Raw genomic sequence first — 19,066 nt, 5'->3', positions numbered from 1 at the left:
AACTAAAAGACCTGTTTGACTATACACAAGCAATTCAGTTTAGATGTCATGAGCCCATTAAACAGCCATTACCTGTGGTTTTTAGCCACAGAGATCTGGGTTGAAAGGGCCACCCACATATACTTTTGGGTTCAAAGGCCGTTACCAGCCCATTAAATAACCATTTGCATATCAAAGATTGCAAAACAGTTGCAGTTTCATTAGGTTTCACTTTCACTCCCATCAAGTTTGGTGCAAAACTTCTTGGTTAGGAAAACGTATCATGGTACATTAGTTTAAAAAAAAAAAGTCTTAAGGTTAAATGGATAAAATGTGTCATCGTTGTCCCACAGGACACATTATCCATTATTAATAAACAGTGAGTTGATAGTTAATCAAACTTTGGTTAAAAGTTATATCACTGTTAACAATGAAATAATCATGTTTACTAATTACTAGTAATGCTTCAAGTTATGTTATTTCAACAGTTTATTTTAATACTGTATGACGTATTTGTTCAAGCCCCCCTCCAGTGTATTTTGGCATGTCTTGACAATGCTGATTAACCAAACTGTTTGTCAAATATTTTTTGACAAATAACTTACTTTTGTGCTCGAAGTTAAAGCAGGAAGATTTATGAACCAATTGTTGACGCTTAAGCGCTGGATTTTTATATATGTGTTATTACTCTCGCTGCCAGAGGGGGGAGAAAAGTCTGCACTCAAGTTTAAACCATTAACAAAGACTTAATATTGAATATAAAATGTTGTGATGTGTGCAACAGTAAACTGTTATGTTACCAGGATTACTAATAATTTGTAAGCGTTATTATTAGTTTATTGCTTAACAGTAAACTACTGTCAACTGTCAATAACTTAAGTTTAAGTTTATTTAACTACCAACTTGCCATTTATTGATGATGGTTATTAAGTATTACTGAAAGTCCTGCCACCGAGGTTGACTTTCTTGCTCTTTATGTTTTGTCACCTGACTTCCTCCGCGCTTCCATCATAATCATTTTGGCCACGAGTGGTTCAGTTTAGTTTGTTACACATTAGAACGGTTATTTTTGCGTTTCCATTGTCAAATGTTGTAAATGATACCAACAGAACTGCTCCATACTGTTTCATTTTTTCATTACCCCTCTATTGAGATACCTATCACACTGATCCGAAACAAAAAGGTGGAGCTAGAAACACTGCAGTATGTTGACTGGTCAAGAGAGAATGGACACCCTTGCTCAACAAGGCTTTAAATATCCCATCGACTGTGATACAGATTTAAACAATCCAGCCTGTTCTTTATTGTTCTGAAAATGTCAGTGTGCAAACCCATACCGTGGACGACCATCAAGGTGCAGAGTAGTGGTATAGTGGTAGTTGATGAGGTAGGTGTACTTCTAGGAAGTGGGGTAGGTTACTGAGGAGCAAGTGGACATACTCTCCTTTATATTCCAATGGCTTTAGCCCCATTTCCACAAAACACTTTCGGTATGGTACCTTTGGAACCAAAAGTAACCCTTCAGACATGGTACCTAGACCCTAGTATTACAGTGAAATTAAGGTGTACTGATGGATTCGAGTAATCAGCTCATGCACTGAGTAACATTACAAGTGTGGTGTTCATTATGTCTTTAGTTTCTGATAATGACTTTAGTTGTTCTGTTATCTCAGACATGTTAGGATGTTATATACCATGACATGTTTCGGCGGAAACTTCCACTTTCCTCAGAAGAGGCAGCAGACGGACAGCAGGTGGTGTGACCGTTCTGTCAGTTTTTGACAGGACGATCACGCCTCCCTAATATCGGCTGATTGTTACATCTTAAGAGTTGTTGGTAGTCGGCCCAGTGAATTGAGTTATTTTTTCTCAGACTCCAGCTGCTGTGAGAGGCAGCAAAACATCCTTTATTTCATAGTAACAGTCACTAATAAAACTCCACAGTATGAACAGTGGTTACATGAGCCTCAAAACCAGCCACAACTCAGCCCTGAGCAGAGTGACCGTCCTCTATTGACCAATCAGACTGCAGTGTTCACAGCTCCACCTTTTAGTACCAGATCTGTGTGCTAGGTACCCCAACAGAGGGGGGACCAAACATGGGGATGGTACAAAACGGTTGCATTGATACCATCCACAACTTTTCACAGTGGAAACGGAATAAAAGCATAGTAAACTGAACTGTAATGTACTGTTCCGTGGAAACGGGGCATTAGTGGAATGTAGCCATTATTGAGATAGTGCATTGTATATGTATGTAAGTACACATGTATGTGTGTATATACTATACGTGTACTTGAATTTTTATGTGTATATTTTATCCAAATGTGAACAGCTTTGTAACTTTATGCTTTAAAATGTGCAGAATATATACAATTATTATTATTGCTTCAAGAAATCATACTCTGAGGACCATGAGTTTTTCATGGTAGATTTCCAACAGATCAGCTGATAAAGATGCGTCACAACCACCACCAAGTGACACTTCTGAGGAACGCGGAAGTTTCCACCGAAACATGTAATCCTAACATTCCTGAGATAAAAGAACAACTAAAGTCATTGTTACATCTTAAAAGTTGTCGGCATTTGGCCCAGTGAATTAAGTTGATTTTTTTCTCAGATTTCAGCTGCTGTGAGAGGCAGCAAAACATCCTTTATTTCATAGTAACAGTCACTAATAAAACTCTCCACGGTATGAACAGTGGTTACATGAGCCTCAAAACCAGACACAACTCAGCCCTGAGCAGTGACCATCCGCTACTGACCAATCAGACTGCAGTGTTCACAGCTCCACCTTTTAGGACCAGATCTGTGTGCTAGGTACCCCAACAGAGGGGGGACCAAACATGGGGATGGTACAAAACGGTTGCATTGATACCATCCACAACTTTTCACAGTGGAAACGGAATAAAAGCATAGTAAACTGAACTGTAATGTACTGTTCCGTGGAAACGGGGCATTAGTGGAATGTAGCCATTATTGAGATAGTGCATTGTATATGTATGTAAGTACACATGTATGTGTGTATATACTATACGTGTACTTGAATTTTTATGTGTATATTTTATCCAAATGTGAACAGCTTTGTAACTTTATGCTTTAAAATGTGCAGAATATATACAATTATTATTATTGCTTCAAGAAATCATACTCTGAGGACCATGAGTTTTTCATGGTAGATTTCCAACAGATCAGCTGATAAAGATGCGTCATAACCACCACCAAGTGACACTTCTGAGGAACGCGGAAGTTTCCACCGAAACATGTAATCCTAACATTCCTGAGATAAAAGAACAACTAAAGTCATTGTTACATCTTAAAAGTTGTCGGCATTTGGCCCAGTGAATTAAGTTGATTTTTTTCTCAGATTTCAGCTGCTGTGAGAGGCAGCAAAACATCCTTTATTTCATAGTAACAGTCACTAATAAAACTCTCCACGGTATGAACAGTGGTTACATGAGCCTCAAAACCAGACACAACTCAGCCCTGAGCAGTGACCATCCGCTACTGACCAATCAGACTGCAGTGTTCACAGCTCCACCTTTTAGGACCAGATCTGTGTGCTAGGTACCCCAACAGAGGGGGGGCCAAACATAGGGACAGTACAGAATGGTTCCATTGGTACCATCCACAGCTTTGAACCTGATAGTAAGTATGACAGCCTCCTGCTAATCCATATCTGTGATGCTTACAAACACTGACAATGGCCATTCAATAGCCTGACAACAGCCAAACCAGCTGGCTAAAGAAAACAAATATGCAAGCAATTAAAAGTACATACTACATCTCTTTGTGCTGATATGTTGTACTTGTGTTATGGTGCTACGCAAATATTAAGGTTTAGAGATGTAAAATTTGTTTGGGAGGATGGTTACTTAATTGACAGAAGCCAAAGTGGTTGCTGCTGTTGTTTTTGCCTCCAGCACCTGCCAACATGATGGTGAGTGGTAAACTAAAAATGTTTTAAGAGTCCTGACATCCTTGTTTTTTCACTTTATTGTTGAGCTTTTAGTTTAGAAATCAACCATATCTCCTACAATCTTTTACATACTTAAACAAGTTGTTCGGGGGAGAAATCCTTTGTTATTTACACACTGAGTTGCCACAGTCTGATGCACCATGTTGCACTCAGCTGGAGCTCCCTCCAGTTAAAAGTCTTCACACTTTAACATCAACGTGACATTTTTGTCAGCTGGGACCTGACGGTGCCCTCAAGGTTAATTCTCCTCAGCAGGAGCTTCACAAGTGAGTGCTCCATGCACGGTAAGGAATGTCATGTAGATATGAGTCTGAGCTCTCACAGGTCTGTGTGAAGACACAAATATCACATGGTGGATGCATGAATACGACGTTACAGTCAGCACAGAGTCAGGAGTGAGAGGGACACAGTAATCTCTGCTTCTCTTCCCTGGAGTCTGCTGGATGCTTTAATTCTCAGAAGCAGAGAGTCAGTGACATGTTACCCCCAGTGACCGTTGCTGTTTTCTAGTGTTCAGCATTGACTGAACTAACGAGGGCTTTCGCCAGGCTGCAGGCCCACTTGGCTCGTCAGTGAACCAAGAAGCTCCTCTTGTAACAGAGAGTCATTTGAGGAGAGAGCAAATTCCAACAATCTTAAAGTCCGAACTGTGACAAACCCAGGACCTTTTGTTGCAAGTCATCCCATGATTTCTTACCATAATGCCCACTGCTCTCTACCTGAGTATCTAATGTATGCAATAAAAGTCATGCAGTCTTTTTCAGTGCTATTATAGAAGTGTTACATTCCTGTTTCATTTCCATGAGAGAAAAATAATTACTTGGAACATTACAACATAAATGTTTAAGACATGTACATAGACATGTGCAGCAATGGAGGCAAGAAAATGGTCTTTAGAGCCTTTTCACAGCAGACATTTTGATTCATCAAAGCAGGAAAAGTACAGCTGTAACTTATAAAGATGGCTCATTAAGTGTCCCAGCATGAGCTATGTCAGTGAGCCCTAGAAGTGGCTCACCTAAAGCCCTGTTTCCACCAAACACTTTCAGTATGGTACCTTTGGAACCAACAGTAACCCTTCAGACATGGTACAGAGACCCTAGTGTTTCCACCACAAACAGTGCTCTTAAATGTGGGCGGGGTTGTTGTCACTCACTGCTCCGTCCAGCACTCACTGTATTTCCTCATCAGCGGTGACACAGATGGAAGTCTGCACCTGGTTTATCGTCCACAGAACGAGGCTGCACGCTGACGTTTTCCGAACAAAATAGAACAGGCTGCAGTGACAGTCTCTCTCCATGGGATATTTAAAAATAGCAGATTTGTGCATTTAGTCCTTCTCAAGGAAGCTCAGGGGTTTAGTGTTGCCAGAGCCCACAGGAACGATGCTCCGCAACGCTTTGCTTTTTTTTTTTTCCAAGTGAGGATTAGAATATGCAGTTCACAAAATCCAGATGAAATTAATGTCTAAACACTTGAAGATCCACTCATTTTGTTGTTGTTCAAAATTGTCATACTGAAATCTAAGATGTGTTGATTGTTTCACGCCGTTAGCTCCTGCATTGATTATATTACAAGTAAATGTTCCACCTTAAAAGTTGTCAGCAGTCAGCCCAGTATTATTGGTACCATCCACAACTTTTCACAGTGGAAACGAGATAAAAGCATATCGAACTGAACTGAACTGTACCGTACTGCTCTGTGGAAATGGGGCATTAGTGGAGTGTAGCCATTATTGAGTTAGTGTTAGTTGACTTTTTATGTGTATATTTTATCTAAATGTGAAAAGCTTTCTAACTGTATGCTTTAAAATGTGCCGAATATATAAAATTAGTATTATTGCTTCGACAAATCATACTCTGGGGACCATGATTTTTTCATGGTAAATTTTCAACCCAATTGCCAGAAAAACTGTTGGCATTGTACATTTCCATGAACCACGGATAAGTTACATTTGTACATTATTGTGAGGCAGATACATTGAAAGGTTTCAACAAGGCTGTGGTTAACATGTGGTTCGGTTTAGTCATGTGTACCTTAAAAATGTCATATTGCAACCCTAACTATGTCACTCTAGAAATGGTAAAATGCTATGTATTAAATGTACAAATGCAACGCATTTGTGGTTTGCAGAAATGTGCGATGACAAGTTTTCCATGTGCCACAGGTCTGCAAATTTAGTGGTAATCCATCCAGTAGTTGTGGAGATTTTTGAGTCTGGATGAAAGTGGTGGTCTGACAAACTGACATTACAATCCACAGAGCCATAACACAATAGCATTTCATACAATAACGCTTCTTTGACAGTCTCAATATGTCCAGAATTAAGGTTATTATTTATTGCTGAGACACTGTATTTGGAAGAGCATTGTATTGTACTTTTTTAACTGAATGTTCTGGTGAATGTCTATGTACTGATATAACTGTTTTAAGGAGCTCAGGAAAATTCACGCAGTAGTTGCAACAGGTGTAGCTATAAAAAAAACTTTAACTACTGCACTATAACTATAACTGTGACATAACCAAAGTAAGAGACAAACTGTTGATTGGCTGTCACTCCTTGCTGTTTCTGCACATCGTGCTGCACTTGTGCGAACACGTGAAGGTCACGTTGACAGGCCCTGATGGCATTGTGCAGTAGCCTGCAAATACATGTGCGTAATTTTCAGTTTATCATGCGGTTGATGTGTTTTGGAGTTTTACTGGAGGATGCTTTGACTTTAAGAACATGCCAAACTACCAGTATTGGAATGAACCTTAGGGAATGCCATAGAGATACAAAGGATACCCTGAGGATGCAGGAACAGAGTAATTCAGAGGATCAGCCTGTTCTGACACATTCCTTCTGTCAAAAACACACAAATCATCAGCCTCTTTGGTTTAAAATCTATCAGTGTGACTGACGATGTCCTCGGAAAATAATTCACTTTTCACATCATCATTGAGCTTTGACCCGTAAATGTCATTTTGGCAGCAACAGATCGAGTAACCGTGACTTTTATCTCTTTTTACAAGTCATTTTCAACGTATAACTTAAGAGTTTTATTGCCCCAAAATACTCAGTTTGGTGTTTTAGAGATTTTACATGTTGACAGAGTTAAAGGTGAAATCCATCAGCAGCTAATCAGCCTTCAAAAAGATTATTTAAACACTTTCTTGAGAGCGTCAAGGCAGAGTAAGTGTTAACTGGTGTTTAAACTTTAAAATCCCAAAGCAGGAAATAAAGCTGTTGGTCCCCACGTCATCAGCAGTGACTCAATCCTGCACTGACTATTATGTTCTTTGTTTGAATGATGGAAAATGAGGGATAGGCTGATGATAAGTAAACGGCCGTGTCCATCTACACTGTCATAAAATCCTGCAAATCAAGGAAAAATTTCCATTTAGGCGTAAATGCACGTGATGGAACAACCCGACTATTAATGTACAACAGAGGAAAAATTCCCATCATGCCTTCATCCTTCTCAAGTACTGTAAAGAATCTGTTCCAGAGTGTAAAAAATCCTTTTAGTGTAAAGTCATGAGTAACTTAAAATAGATTAATTTTCTACTGTGAGTGTCAGTGTATCTGTACAGATGTTTTCTCAGCTGCAAACAGTTACACTTAGAGACAAGGCTGTAGTCACCTATTCAATCACCTTCTGCGACCCAACCCTTAGTGAATCTGAAGGAAATACACCCCACATTTCTCTCTAATGTAGCACAGTGTTAACTAGGGCTGTAACGGTACATGTATTTGTGTCGAACCGTTTGGTACGCGACTTTCGGTTCGGCACGACCCTGTACCGAATTATTGGGCGCAGGATATTATTTTATTTTATTTTGTTTTATTTTAATTCCGTTTTTGCGACCCGAACCATTTAAAATATCTAGTTACCTGACGGACATAATTGAGTGACGGACCGAGTCCCGTAAATCTCCGCTTTCACTTTGTGCAGCGCATTCTCGCATTTTGACAACATGGCAAGTGAGCCTGACGAACATGAAGACCCACCCGCAAACCTTAGGTCCTCCGTTTGGGAACACTTTGGTTTCAGGGTAAAATACGAAGATGGAAATAAACAAGTGGACAAGACAAAAGCAGTGTGCCGACACTGCAGAACAGTGGTTGGGTATGTACTTGGAAACACGTCTAACATGCTAACGCATCTAAAGCGACACCACCACCACGAGTTTGAACGTTAACCGGCACGACTAGAAAAAGCAATCTGGTGCAAACTACGATATCGTCGTCGTTAAAAAACAGAGCGTTTCCCTGACCATCGCGCTAAAGAAATAATCAACGCCATTGGAGTTGAGTAAAATTGTTTAAGCTGCACTTTAGATATAAGCATGTTTTGTTTACTGCACTTTAACAAAGTGGGAAAGCTAAGTAAGTTCCTAGTAAAACTGAATCTGAGCAGGCTTTAAAGCTGACCAGCTGCACTATACTTTTTATTGAGTAAAACTGTTAAAGCAGAAATGTATATTTATATTTGTCATTCAAAAAATGTGTTAAAAAAACAGCAGGATTTTATTTTTCACTTTTATATTTCTATTTTCATTCAAACAATGTGAAAAGGCAGGATTTTATATATATTTGTTTCATTCAAAAATTGTGTAAAAAGAGTTAGCTGCTGTGGTGGTATGTTTTAATAAGGTTACCAATAAGTAAAAGATATTTAATAGTTGTCTATTTTTTTCATTACTGTACCGAAAAAAAAACGAACCGTGACTTGTGTACCGAGGTACGTACCGAACCGAGATTTTTGTGTACCGTTACACCCCTAGTGTTAACAATGTTACTGATACTATTGTTTCTCACACCTTCAACTCAAACCACCAAAATATATCATTTAATAATTAAATTGATATCGTAAACATACGGGCAACTAGTTGACTAATGGACCTAAATGACAACTATTGGTTGACTAGGAAAATTCTTAGTCTGGGGCAGCCCTAGACAGCGGCATTCATGTAATACAGTAAACTTTGCTTCTCAAAGTCAAGGATGCTTCCTTGGTAGGACGGGTCCTTCCAAGTGGGTTCCTACAGAGGTTGGGCAAGACTCCTTTCTAGCATTCGGTGAACACACATTGGAAAAGGCTAGTGAGTGCCCCGGTGTACGTCACTGAAGAGGCCCTGCCTTTAATGCCAGCAAATCGTGCCCAAAGAATTGTGGGTATGTCAAGCCCCCTGAGGATACCAACAGGCATCCTTGAAAATTCTGCAAAAAAAGACTTGGTCCTTGAAAACTCAGTGCTCCACAACAATTGTTTTATGTTGATAATCTTGTTTCATAACTGTTTTGGTTGATAGCACAACCCTAAACTGAAAGCATGTCTTTTAATCCACCTCAGGTGCCAGGCTGTCGGGTGTTACCTTTTCTAACCGTGGAATCAAAGTTATTTGTTAGCGTGTTTTTGTTTACATATTTCAAACGTTGCTCTCTAATCGGAGCTGCCAGTGACTACAAAACAATCTATGTGACTCAGACCTGCATTGGTTAGTTAAGTGCATCATCCTTCTGACAACATTGTGCTGAACATCACACCTGCATTGTGTCATGTCATGATTTTGTTTCACAAGTCTTTTGTTTTTGTTTCATTGCTATCTGCAGTTGTCCAAACTTGTGTGTACCTTTTGTGTGTGTGTGTGTGTGTGTGTGTGTGTGTGTGTGTGTGTGTGTGTGTGTGTCCATCTGATTCAGTTACATTCTGTAAATCAGGAGTACAGTAATGTCAGGGACAAGGACACTGCTGATTTAGCTGTGAAAAGGAAACTCTTTGTTAGACCTCTCAGACAAAAAAGAGACAGAATAAAGAGGTGGAGAGACACTGATCTAAGTCCCTCTTTAGGGTTATTGTGTCCTGTGTGTGTATGTGTGTTGGCTCTGAAATAAGAGATGGGATTTATTCTAACATACAGTAGTAACTTATCCCCATAGAGGGCAGAGCTAATTCATTACAGCTTTAATTATCTTGTAATCTAGTCAACAGTCGGCTAAGGAGTTTTTGTTTGGCAGAAATAGGCAGCACAGCGTCTGAAGAGATTTATTACAGAGTCAGATATAGGGTTGGAACTCGTTAGGATTTTAACGATTCCGATTCCTTACCGACTCCTTAACGGTCCGATTCCTTACCGATTCCTCTTACCGATTCCTACATTATATTCATTATACTTGCTATACTTAAACAAGTACAGTACAGGCCAAAAGTTTGGACACACCTTCTCATTCAATGCGTTTTCTTTATTTTCATGACTATTTACATTGTAGATTCTCACTGAAGGCATCAAAACTATGAATGAACACGTGGAGTTATGTACTTAACAAAAAAAAGGTGAAATAACTGAAAACATGTTTTATATTCTAGTTTCTTCAAAATAGCCACCCTTTGCTCTGATTACTGCTTTGCACACTCTTGGCATTCTCTCGATACTTTTCGTGGTCTGATTTGTTTCATAAAAACAAACATATCTTACAACAGTTAATGTAACCTCACTGAAACGATGTAACCTAACTAAACACGGTGCGATTCACTGCGTGCTCTTACTTTGACATGCGGAGATGACATCATCAGCTGGGTGATCACGTGCTATCTGAAAATGGCCGAGTGATACAAGTGCATTTTCGTTCTGACCGGCGGAAAGTTTGTTTCAAAACTCTGTGTGTAAAAAGCAAATCCACACGTGCAGAACTGAGATCCACAAATGTTTTTTTGATTCACAAATAAAAACTGACTTCACAAATGCCTGTTCAAAAGTTGTAAATGTTAGGAAGATATTCACAAATACTTTTCATTTATTTGCAAATTAATTTAATGTACTCACAGATATTTTTTTTGGAAATTTGTGGAATGTGTTTGTGTATTTGCAGATCTGTTTTATACTTGCAAAATATTTTTGTGAGTTTACAAATCTTTTTTTGTATTTGTGGAAGGTGTTTTATATTTACAGATTACACATTTACACACAGATTGTCGATTTGTTCACACACATAATTATGAAACAAATCTATCTCCATAGTGGCCCTATTCTAGCAGGAAATGCAACTGCAGTTCCTCTAATGGCCACTTGAGGCTGGCTCCAAGAGCGAGTCAATCTTCATAGACCCCCATGTTAAAATGCCCAACTTTACAGCAGAAATAAACATGTTTACAGCCTGGTACAAAGAACTGTTTTGGTCTCTATGGCTAATTTCAACATTCATGACAACTGTACGGGAGATTCATTTTTATATAACTCACACTAATTTCAATGTTATTAAGGCTTAAAGTTATGCATAACTAAGAGTGTGGTTATCTAAAATGACTGGCAGAAAATAGTGTTCATGTAGGACCCCATCACTCAAATAAATTTCAGCGTCTTTAAATCTTGTCACAGTATTCATATAAGTGTTCAAACTGATTCTATAATGTTGCTAAATTTCCTGCGGATGGCAAAGTATTTTTCAAATATTCTATGCTCGTATCAGTAGCTTGATTTTGTTACTTTAATCTTGATTATTAACAGAATTGTACTGAGATTTAAAAGCCTTTTAAAAGTATGTGGGAATGCCCTCAGATAACTGTTTTTTTCGAGGAAGGTCCTGGACCTAACTGGTCATATTATTGGTAAAAAGGTACCCTTTGATCCTAAACTATGTATTTTGAATATTTATCCAGATGATTTTGTCATCTCAAACAATGTGAGGGCCTTGTTGAATTTTGGTCAGCTTGAAGCTAAAAGATGTATTGCTCGTGTTTGGAAGGAACAATCTGTTTGTGGAATCTCTCAGTGGCTGAAAGGAATGACTTTTAACTTTGCTCTTGAAAAGAGCATAATTATTATTATTATTATTTCACCAAAAACAAACTGGACATGTTCTGGAAAATATGGAACATTTTCTACACTTACTTGGAACAGAATGAGATCCGGACTGATGCTTGTAATGACGAACTGAATTGACTCTAAACGGCTGTATTTTTATTTTTTTTTTCAGCACTATCGTCCTTATTATTATTGTTATTATTATTATTATTATTATTATTATTATTATTACAATACTACTTTATTTAATACCATAACCATTACTATTGTTCTTGTATCACTGTATATTGAGATGGTTATTTGTTGTCCATAAAAGCAATAAAGAGATGTTTAAAAAATTTTAAAAAAAAAAGCCTTTTAAAAAGGAGACCGACCAAAACAGTGGGAGCTACTAGAGTTACTGACGAACAGAAGATAATAATGATACAAGTCAACAAATACTGCAACAAAAGACAAGAGTAAAAGCCTTGAAACAAAGGCAACGAAAGAGAAAGTATCACTGAATATTTGGTACAAAAGTTTATGAATCTTCTACAGAAATATCTGCTGTCATGTTATTTAATAAACAGGGTAATTTGAGGTAATCCTGTTTGAAGCCTGACTCACAGTGAAATGTTTTCATGTGTGTTCAGTTCAGGTAACAATCATCAGACTCATCGTCCTCATTATCATTCTGACCATTTCTGCCATGAGTGATCGTGTAATGGTGCCTGTCATCAGAGGCTAAAGCTCATTTACTCTCATTGTGTTCCTTTTTTGGAGGGAGATTATTGCAGTGCTGAGCTGACAAGGGGCTTCCTCTTCTCTGCCTCTATTACAAACCCATCAGCAGCCACACAAAGCCTCACTGAGACTGAGGAGCTCTTATCCACAGATAAAAACAAACACAGATACAGTCTGGTGTGTCTCATGTTATGAGGACCTTATTTATTATTAATCTCAACCCTAAAACAACATATTTCTATATGCATTAGGTGGAAAAAGGCCAAACTGAGAGCAAAATTGCTTTTTAATAGAATAATTCAAACTGTAACCCTTTGTTGCTCTAGCTAATAACCTTCATAAAAGTAAGTATGTTTTTGTCATATTTGCTAAATATGTCACGTTGGCTCCAAGGGTTGTACCCGATTTAGAATTTTGGCAGTTGAATCAGATTTGGGAATTTAATACAAATATTATTTGTTTTATTTTTATTTTCCATATAAAGATTTGAAGTTTGGTCGGGGCTCAGTGAGACGTTTAGTGTGACAGTGGCATTCTTTCATGTAATATAGTAAACAAGCTAACGGTGCTAATAATGGGTCGAAACTTTTTTTTGTTAACACTAGATATCAAACAAAAACCAGAGATTGTTTCATCTTAAGTTGCTGTGAGCTGTAAATCAACCACTTCCAAGCAGAAGAGAGAAGATAATGTTATTCCGCAGCCTTAAGCGGAATTTATGCTTCTGCCTTGAATCAATGCCAGACCCTACGCCATAGCCTGACGTGCACCTCCTCAGAAATGTAACTACACGTCACAGTGACGCAGACCTCCTGTCTATTTCTGTAAGCTGAAACCATTTCCCTCAGTGGAAACAAAGCTTTTATTTACTTCAGTTTCACAGATAAGAAAAAATAAATTGCGAAGACAATAAAGCCTCCACAAAAATAGCATTTTAGGTCATGTGTGATTTATCCTGGCTTCATATGAGCAGAGGAAATGTCGGTGAATCTTGTGAGCTGTAACGGAATGAAATGTTTTAACATTACCTTTGTTAATTAATTTGTTTTGTTTGTTAATACAATATAATATACCATAAGCTTGTGCTAATAACATTAGCATGCTGTATTTGTGGGGAAAATGTGTCCAGATAAAGACAAGTGTTTGTCTGTGAATGCTGCGAGTTATAGTGAAGCTGATTTGAGTATTTGTGTTTGAAATTGTCGCTGTTAAGCCATGTTTAATGTGTGTTTAATGTGTGCTTAATGTGTGTTTGGTTTTTTATTTTAATCAACTTAACTTTACAGCACTTCACAGAAACCCTGCCGTAGACTAGTGTTTTGGAGGTGTGACTGCAGATTCACACAGACACACCACTGCACAAGTATAAATGCTCACAGCGGCGTAGGCCACGTGTGTAGGCTATGGCGTAGACTCTGCATAGAGCTAATCAGCGCTAATCAAATATGAATCAAAATTCTTTTACTGCATCGCCAATTTTTTTTTAGCTCAAATGTTTTCAGACACACATTTTAGTGTAGTGTTTATCTGTTTAATGAGAAAGTTGCTCCAGCATGTGGGTAGTGCTTCCTTTCCATGGTGGCCGGGTCACAAACTCTCATTTTGCAGCTAAACAGTACACTAAACATGTTTCTAAAACATCTGAGATGAGAAACAGGCAATGCAGTAACAGGGTCTTGATTCATATTTGATCAGCGCTGCGTAGTTTGACAGTTTAAAGATCAGGAGACGTGACTGACACGATTGACAGCTGCATAAGAGACTTCTCGACTCCGATTGGTTGTTTTTCCTCCAGCTGCTGTGATTTTTTTTTCACAGACTCTCTCTCTCATGTAGATGCACTGACAGTTTCAGCAAATACGACAATAACTTAATTTCATGAAAGTTACCAATCTAATATCTAATGTCACAATAGGAAAGGATAAATACAACGCCCAAAAGGAAAAACAAAGAAAGTCCTGGTTGCAAACCATACATGTGTCACAGGATAATACATTTTAGGTGTGTTTAAAACTGCAAACTGGTGTCAGCAGAGAAGCAGTAACACAATCAGAGACTGTTTAACGGAAGTGGACGTATAGCCTTTGTGACATCACCTATTGGTTTGTTGACTCACATTTCAAAGAGTTGAGTTTGTAACCAGTGTAGTCGCCCCCTGCCGGCCATTAGAGAGAACACAGGTTTAAGGTACTTATGCAGTGGCTCCAACCCTGAGGCTGCGTCCACTTCATTTATACAGTCTATGAAAATAACTGCTCTAAATTAATTGGTTGAGCTAAGGACAGAAATAAGACACTGACCTGGACCAGCCTCCAAGACTCTGCAATGATGGCGGCTTGCACTCTGTTGATGGCGAAGCCATCGATCTCTCTCTTTAGACAGACGGGCACCTGGCTGACCTGAATCAAAAGAAATCAGTCATGTGATGATATTACTGCATCTCTGAAATAATAAACAATTCTTGTGATTCGTGTGTGTTTCTGTGTTTAAAACGATGAATTAAAAGTTTATTTACATGACTGAGAACCTCAGTACACCAAGAGATTTAATATGATTTCATTCCAAACAGGAAGCTACTGGTTTCCAATTTCATTCAGCATATCATGAAATTCATCTTGCACAGGCTTGCAAGGAAGGAGACTTACTTGGAACAATCACTGTGTGGTCATCCAGGGACTAGTGACACAATAACATCTCAGATTTGATTCATCTGTGACTGGATTCACAGAATGTGATGTCAGGTAATCAAATTTAGAAAAAACCTAACAAACAAATGGATAAACATGCCAGGATTCTTAACACTAAACATATATTATTACTCCAGTCCTAACCTGCTTTAATTCAGGATTCTTTTAATCACACACATGATTTGGCTTTGTCATAAACCTGATGCCTCCATCCGTCTCTGATATTGACTCATTTGTTCCATCCTGCAGGTCACGACATACCCAGGATTGTGTAATCTGGGATCCTTACCTTGGTCATTAGGGAGTGGGTGGTGTCCATAACGGTTGCTGCCGTCTCTGGGTGAGGTACCAGCTCCACCAGTTTGACATAGTAAGGTGGGTTTACCTGGGGAGCACAGGACAATCATGCATCATACTGTGGGTACTGCACTGATACAGAGGATCTGTATCCTCAGGTAGGTACAGCACATAAAATGCCCAAAAGCTGGTAAGTCATTAGAGTTAGTGCATAAAACTTCCCATTATAAGGATGCTGTCAAAAACTATTCCAAACTGCACTATGATACACCTTATTATTACATGTGTATTGTACATCAAACTATTTTATAACTCTATTAATCTCTACATTTACCATGTACTATGCTACATTTTCTCACACTTTTCTATGTGCTGCATTATCCTGCAGCATACTTTACTAAACTACATTGTTATTTTAGAATACCCAGTGCAATACTACAATAATTGTACCCTCACATTATGAGACATTTGGACTGTAAAGACACAGTTGGTATTTATGGGAACACCCTCAAAACTTTAAAATCCAGAAATAAGGCTATATTTTTCAACCTGGACCCTATTTTCTCATGTTTTTGTGTCTAAATGAGTACTGGGAGCGACATATTTAAAATCGGTCTGGTGCTGAGCAAGAGCAGCTTCCATGTTGCAAAGTAAACACTCACGGGAATGTTGGCACTGTCAATTTACATCCACTAAAAGTGTTTGTTTTTCCCACTGACAGGCTCAGATTGTTATAAGTCTCTGATAAGATTATCAAAAGGATCCCTACAGAGACAGACCTTTCTTTATAAAGGAGCACAATGCTTTTTGTTCAACCAGAAACTTCCTTTGAAATCGCTGTTGTCAAACCCACCAGACTCAATTTAAATAAGCTGTAATTTTATAACCGTGAAACACACTTCATTTAAAGTTGACAGAAACAAAATAAACATCTCACAAACCATCTTGGTTCGTCTTTCCACTGTTCCAACAATCACCAACTCCTGTTTGGGTAAAATAAACCCTGAATTCACCCAGTTAGATGTGAAAATACACTGCCTCTGATTAAACAAAAAGGATCTAATGCCTTATCCAAACTGAAAAATTATGAGTCTGTAGAACCTGTAGTTCTTGAGGTTGCAAATCCCTGTGTGACAACATTATAGCACAGCACATCGTCGAAACAGGCTAATGGTGTGAAGTACTGCTTTAGCACTGCTTTACTGTCTCGAAATGTGCAGGATTTTGCTAACACATGCTAGTATATTACATCATAGCAGGGGCAGCAATAGGACGGCAAGGTTGCATGGTAGCATTGTCACCTCACAGCAAAAGGGTTCCTGATTCAAACCCTGGGTGAGTGGTTCGAAACGGGGCCCTTCTGTGCAGTTTTCTCCGGCTTCCTCCCACAGTCCAAAGACATGCAGGTTAACTGATGACTATAAATTGTCCGTAGGTGTGAATGTGAGTGTGAAAGATTTTCTGTCTCTATGTGTCAGCCCTGTGATAGTCTGGCAACCTGTCCAGGGTGTACCCCTGTCACTCAATGTCAGCTGGGATAGTCTCCAGCCCACCTGCGACCCCTAACAGAATAAGCGGTTACAGAAAATGAATGAATTAATAAATAGCAGCAGTGGCTCAGCATGTGGAGACTTGGCTTGGGAACCAGAGGGTCACTGGTTCTGGAGGTTGCAAATTGCCGGTTCAAATCCTCGTACGGACCAAATGTGGAGTGTGGACTGGTAGCTGAAGATGTGCCAGTTTATGCTCCTGTTCTTGAGCAAGGCACTAGACCCCCTCTAATAGTGTCTCTTGTGTAAGTTTAAAAACCTTGCTTAAAGGACTAATCTTCCCCTTGCCGACCACGCCCTCACCATGCTCTCTAACTATGACTACACATCGACTGTATCCATACACATCGTCTTCACCTACAGTTTAGTAATATTAAATCAGACTTCTGTCCTAGCTTTACCAATTATTTTGTTCAAAACTTGCATTAAATAATTTATATGAAATAACAAGATAAATGTATTATTGATTGTAATGTGTCATTGAATTTGTAGAATCCTGAATGGGCTCCTGGTTGTGTGGCTCCAGTGCCATTTCATGATAATATGAGATGATAATATCTATGTTAAAACCCTTTGATAAAAATGTCTACAAACATATGTGGCAGAAGAGAGCACAGTACACTACGGTATGCTGTTCTACATCAAGACCTTTACATTACACCTTTTGAACCTGGAGATTTATCATCATAAAAACAGAAGCAGTGACAGAACAGGATGGTGCAGTTGTGGGGTGACATCTTAATCCCTTTCAAGCTTGGTGGTGACACGTAACTGAACCTGTCATTTTCACTGTAGTATAGGTGGGTCATGATAAATGTTACCACACAGAGCCAGAGAGCTTGGAAAATAACAGAGAAGCTTTTTTTTTGATTGACAGCAGAAATTATCTAAAATGTTGGCGACAATCAAACTGATTCACTGAGCGGAGTTAGATAAACACCAGAGGCAATATGCAAATATTCAGGTCTGGCATAGACTCATACTTTCATTCGTTCTCTCTGTATACATACAAATTAAATATAAAGGGTACACTGTATTTGACAGTTAATAGGCGTCCCTGCTGTTATAATAAAGCTGTAACATCAGTGGCTAGTGGTTAGTTTTCAGGGTCAACAGATAAATGGCTGAAACATTTTCTGATTCCCAGAAGTACAACAAAAAAGGCACAAAATAAATATTTCATGAACAACCTGGACACTGATTAAGATTGCTTGTTTGTAGTTATGAGACAAAATAGCTGGCTGTGGTGAGGCCAGTTAGCAATGGGTGCTTTAATGAAATGACAATGAAAAATGGGCACTAAAAGAAACACATTCCCACTCTGACTGAAGTTAGGTTGTACTCTAAACATCCACCTCATGGCTACAACTACAGTTGCTCCAATACTGATACCAGTATCCAGAATGCCTCTGATACTGATACTCTTAAGTCTATGCACCAATCCAATACAACGGAATTTAAAAAATAACTAGCCTCTACATAGAGTTGTGCTGTGCTAACACTGGATAACTGTTGTTTTAGAACGGCAAAGAAGAATTCATTCCTGGTAAATGATGTAACGTTAGCCATCAACAAAATGTCATCAATTTGGCAACAGTTTACACAGGATCATCCCACCAGTGAAAAGGAAATGTGCACAACATGCAAGGCTATGGCTCTGAAGAATGGCACTAGTGTTGCCAATGTTACAAAGTATTTAAAGATGCATCACATGAAGGAGCACGACAAGTTCACCAAAGCGAAGATGAAAAAAATTGACAAACTTCAGCAGCAAACATTAGAAACTGCATTCCAACGATGTAAAAAAATTCCCCAAAGACAGCCCAAAAGTGACAAAGTTAACTCATTATGTAATGATTCATTGTTCTGAACAACCGACACTTCAGTCGTTGAACTCTCGGTACTCAATATCAGTCGATACGCAAGTTCAGGTATCTGAATCAACACAGGAAAATGAAAAAATATTATCAGGATATCTTATATTATCTAATACATTGAAAGTGGCTTGTATAAATGGGTCCAATTAACCCTTTGCTAAGCCACGCCCCTTTGTGATGGTGCAT

At 38.7% G+C, this 19,066-nt stretch overlaps 1 protein-coding gene across 2 annotated transcripts in view; it reads right to left on the bottom strand.

Annotated features, from left to right (window-relative positions):
• Window positions 1-19,066, bottom strand: part of cryl1 (crystallin, lambda 1) — a 60,840-nt gene that overhangs the window by 26,044 nt on the left and 15,730 nt on the right. For both annotated transcript variants that reach the window (XR_013493290.1, XM_033614141.2), the window contains exons 5-6: window positions 15,446-15,541; window positions 14,770-14,868 (exon numbers count right to left, since the gene is read on the bottom strand). Coding sequence is in view for 1 of the 2 variants with exons in the window: in XM_033614141.2 (XP_033470032.2) it covers window positions 14,770-14,868; window positions 15,446-15,541 (195 nt within the window). In the remaining variant the exon portion in view is untranslated. The remainder of the gene's footprint in view (window positions 1-14,769; window positions 14,869-15,445; window positions 15,542-19,066) is intronic.

The sequence above is a fragment of the Epinephelus lanceolatus genome, chromosome 14, assembly GCF_041903045.1.
Source record: "Epinephelus lanceolatus isolate andai-2023 chromosome 14, ASM4190304v1, whole genome shotgun sequence".
NCBI classification, from domain to species: Eukaryota; Metazoa; Chordata; class Actinopteri; order Perciformes; family Serranidae; genus Epinephelus; species Epinephelus lanceolatus.
Note: the sequence above shows the minus strand (reverse complement) of the source record. Positions and strands in the feature narration are given on the sequence as shown.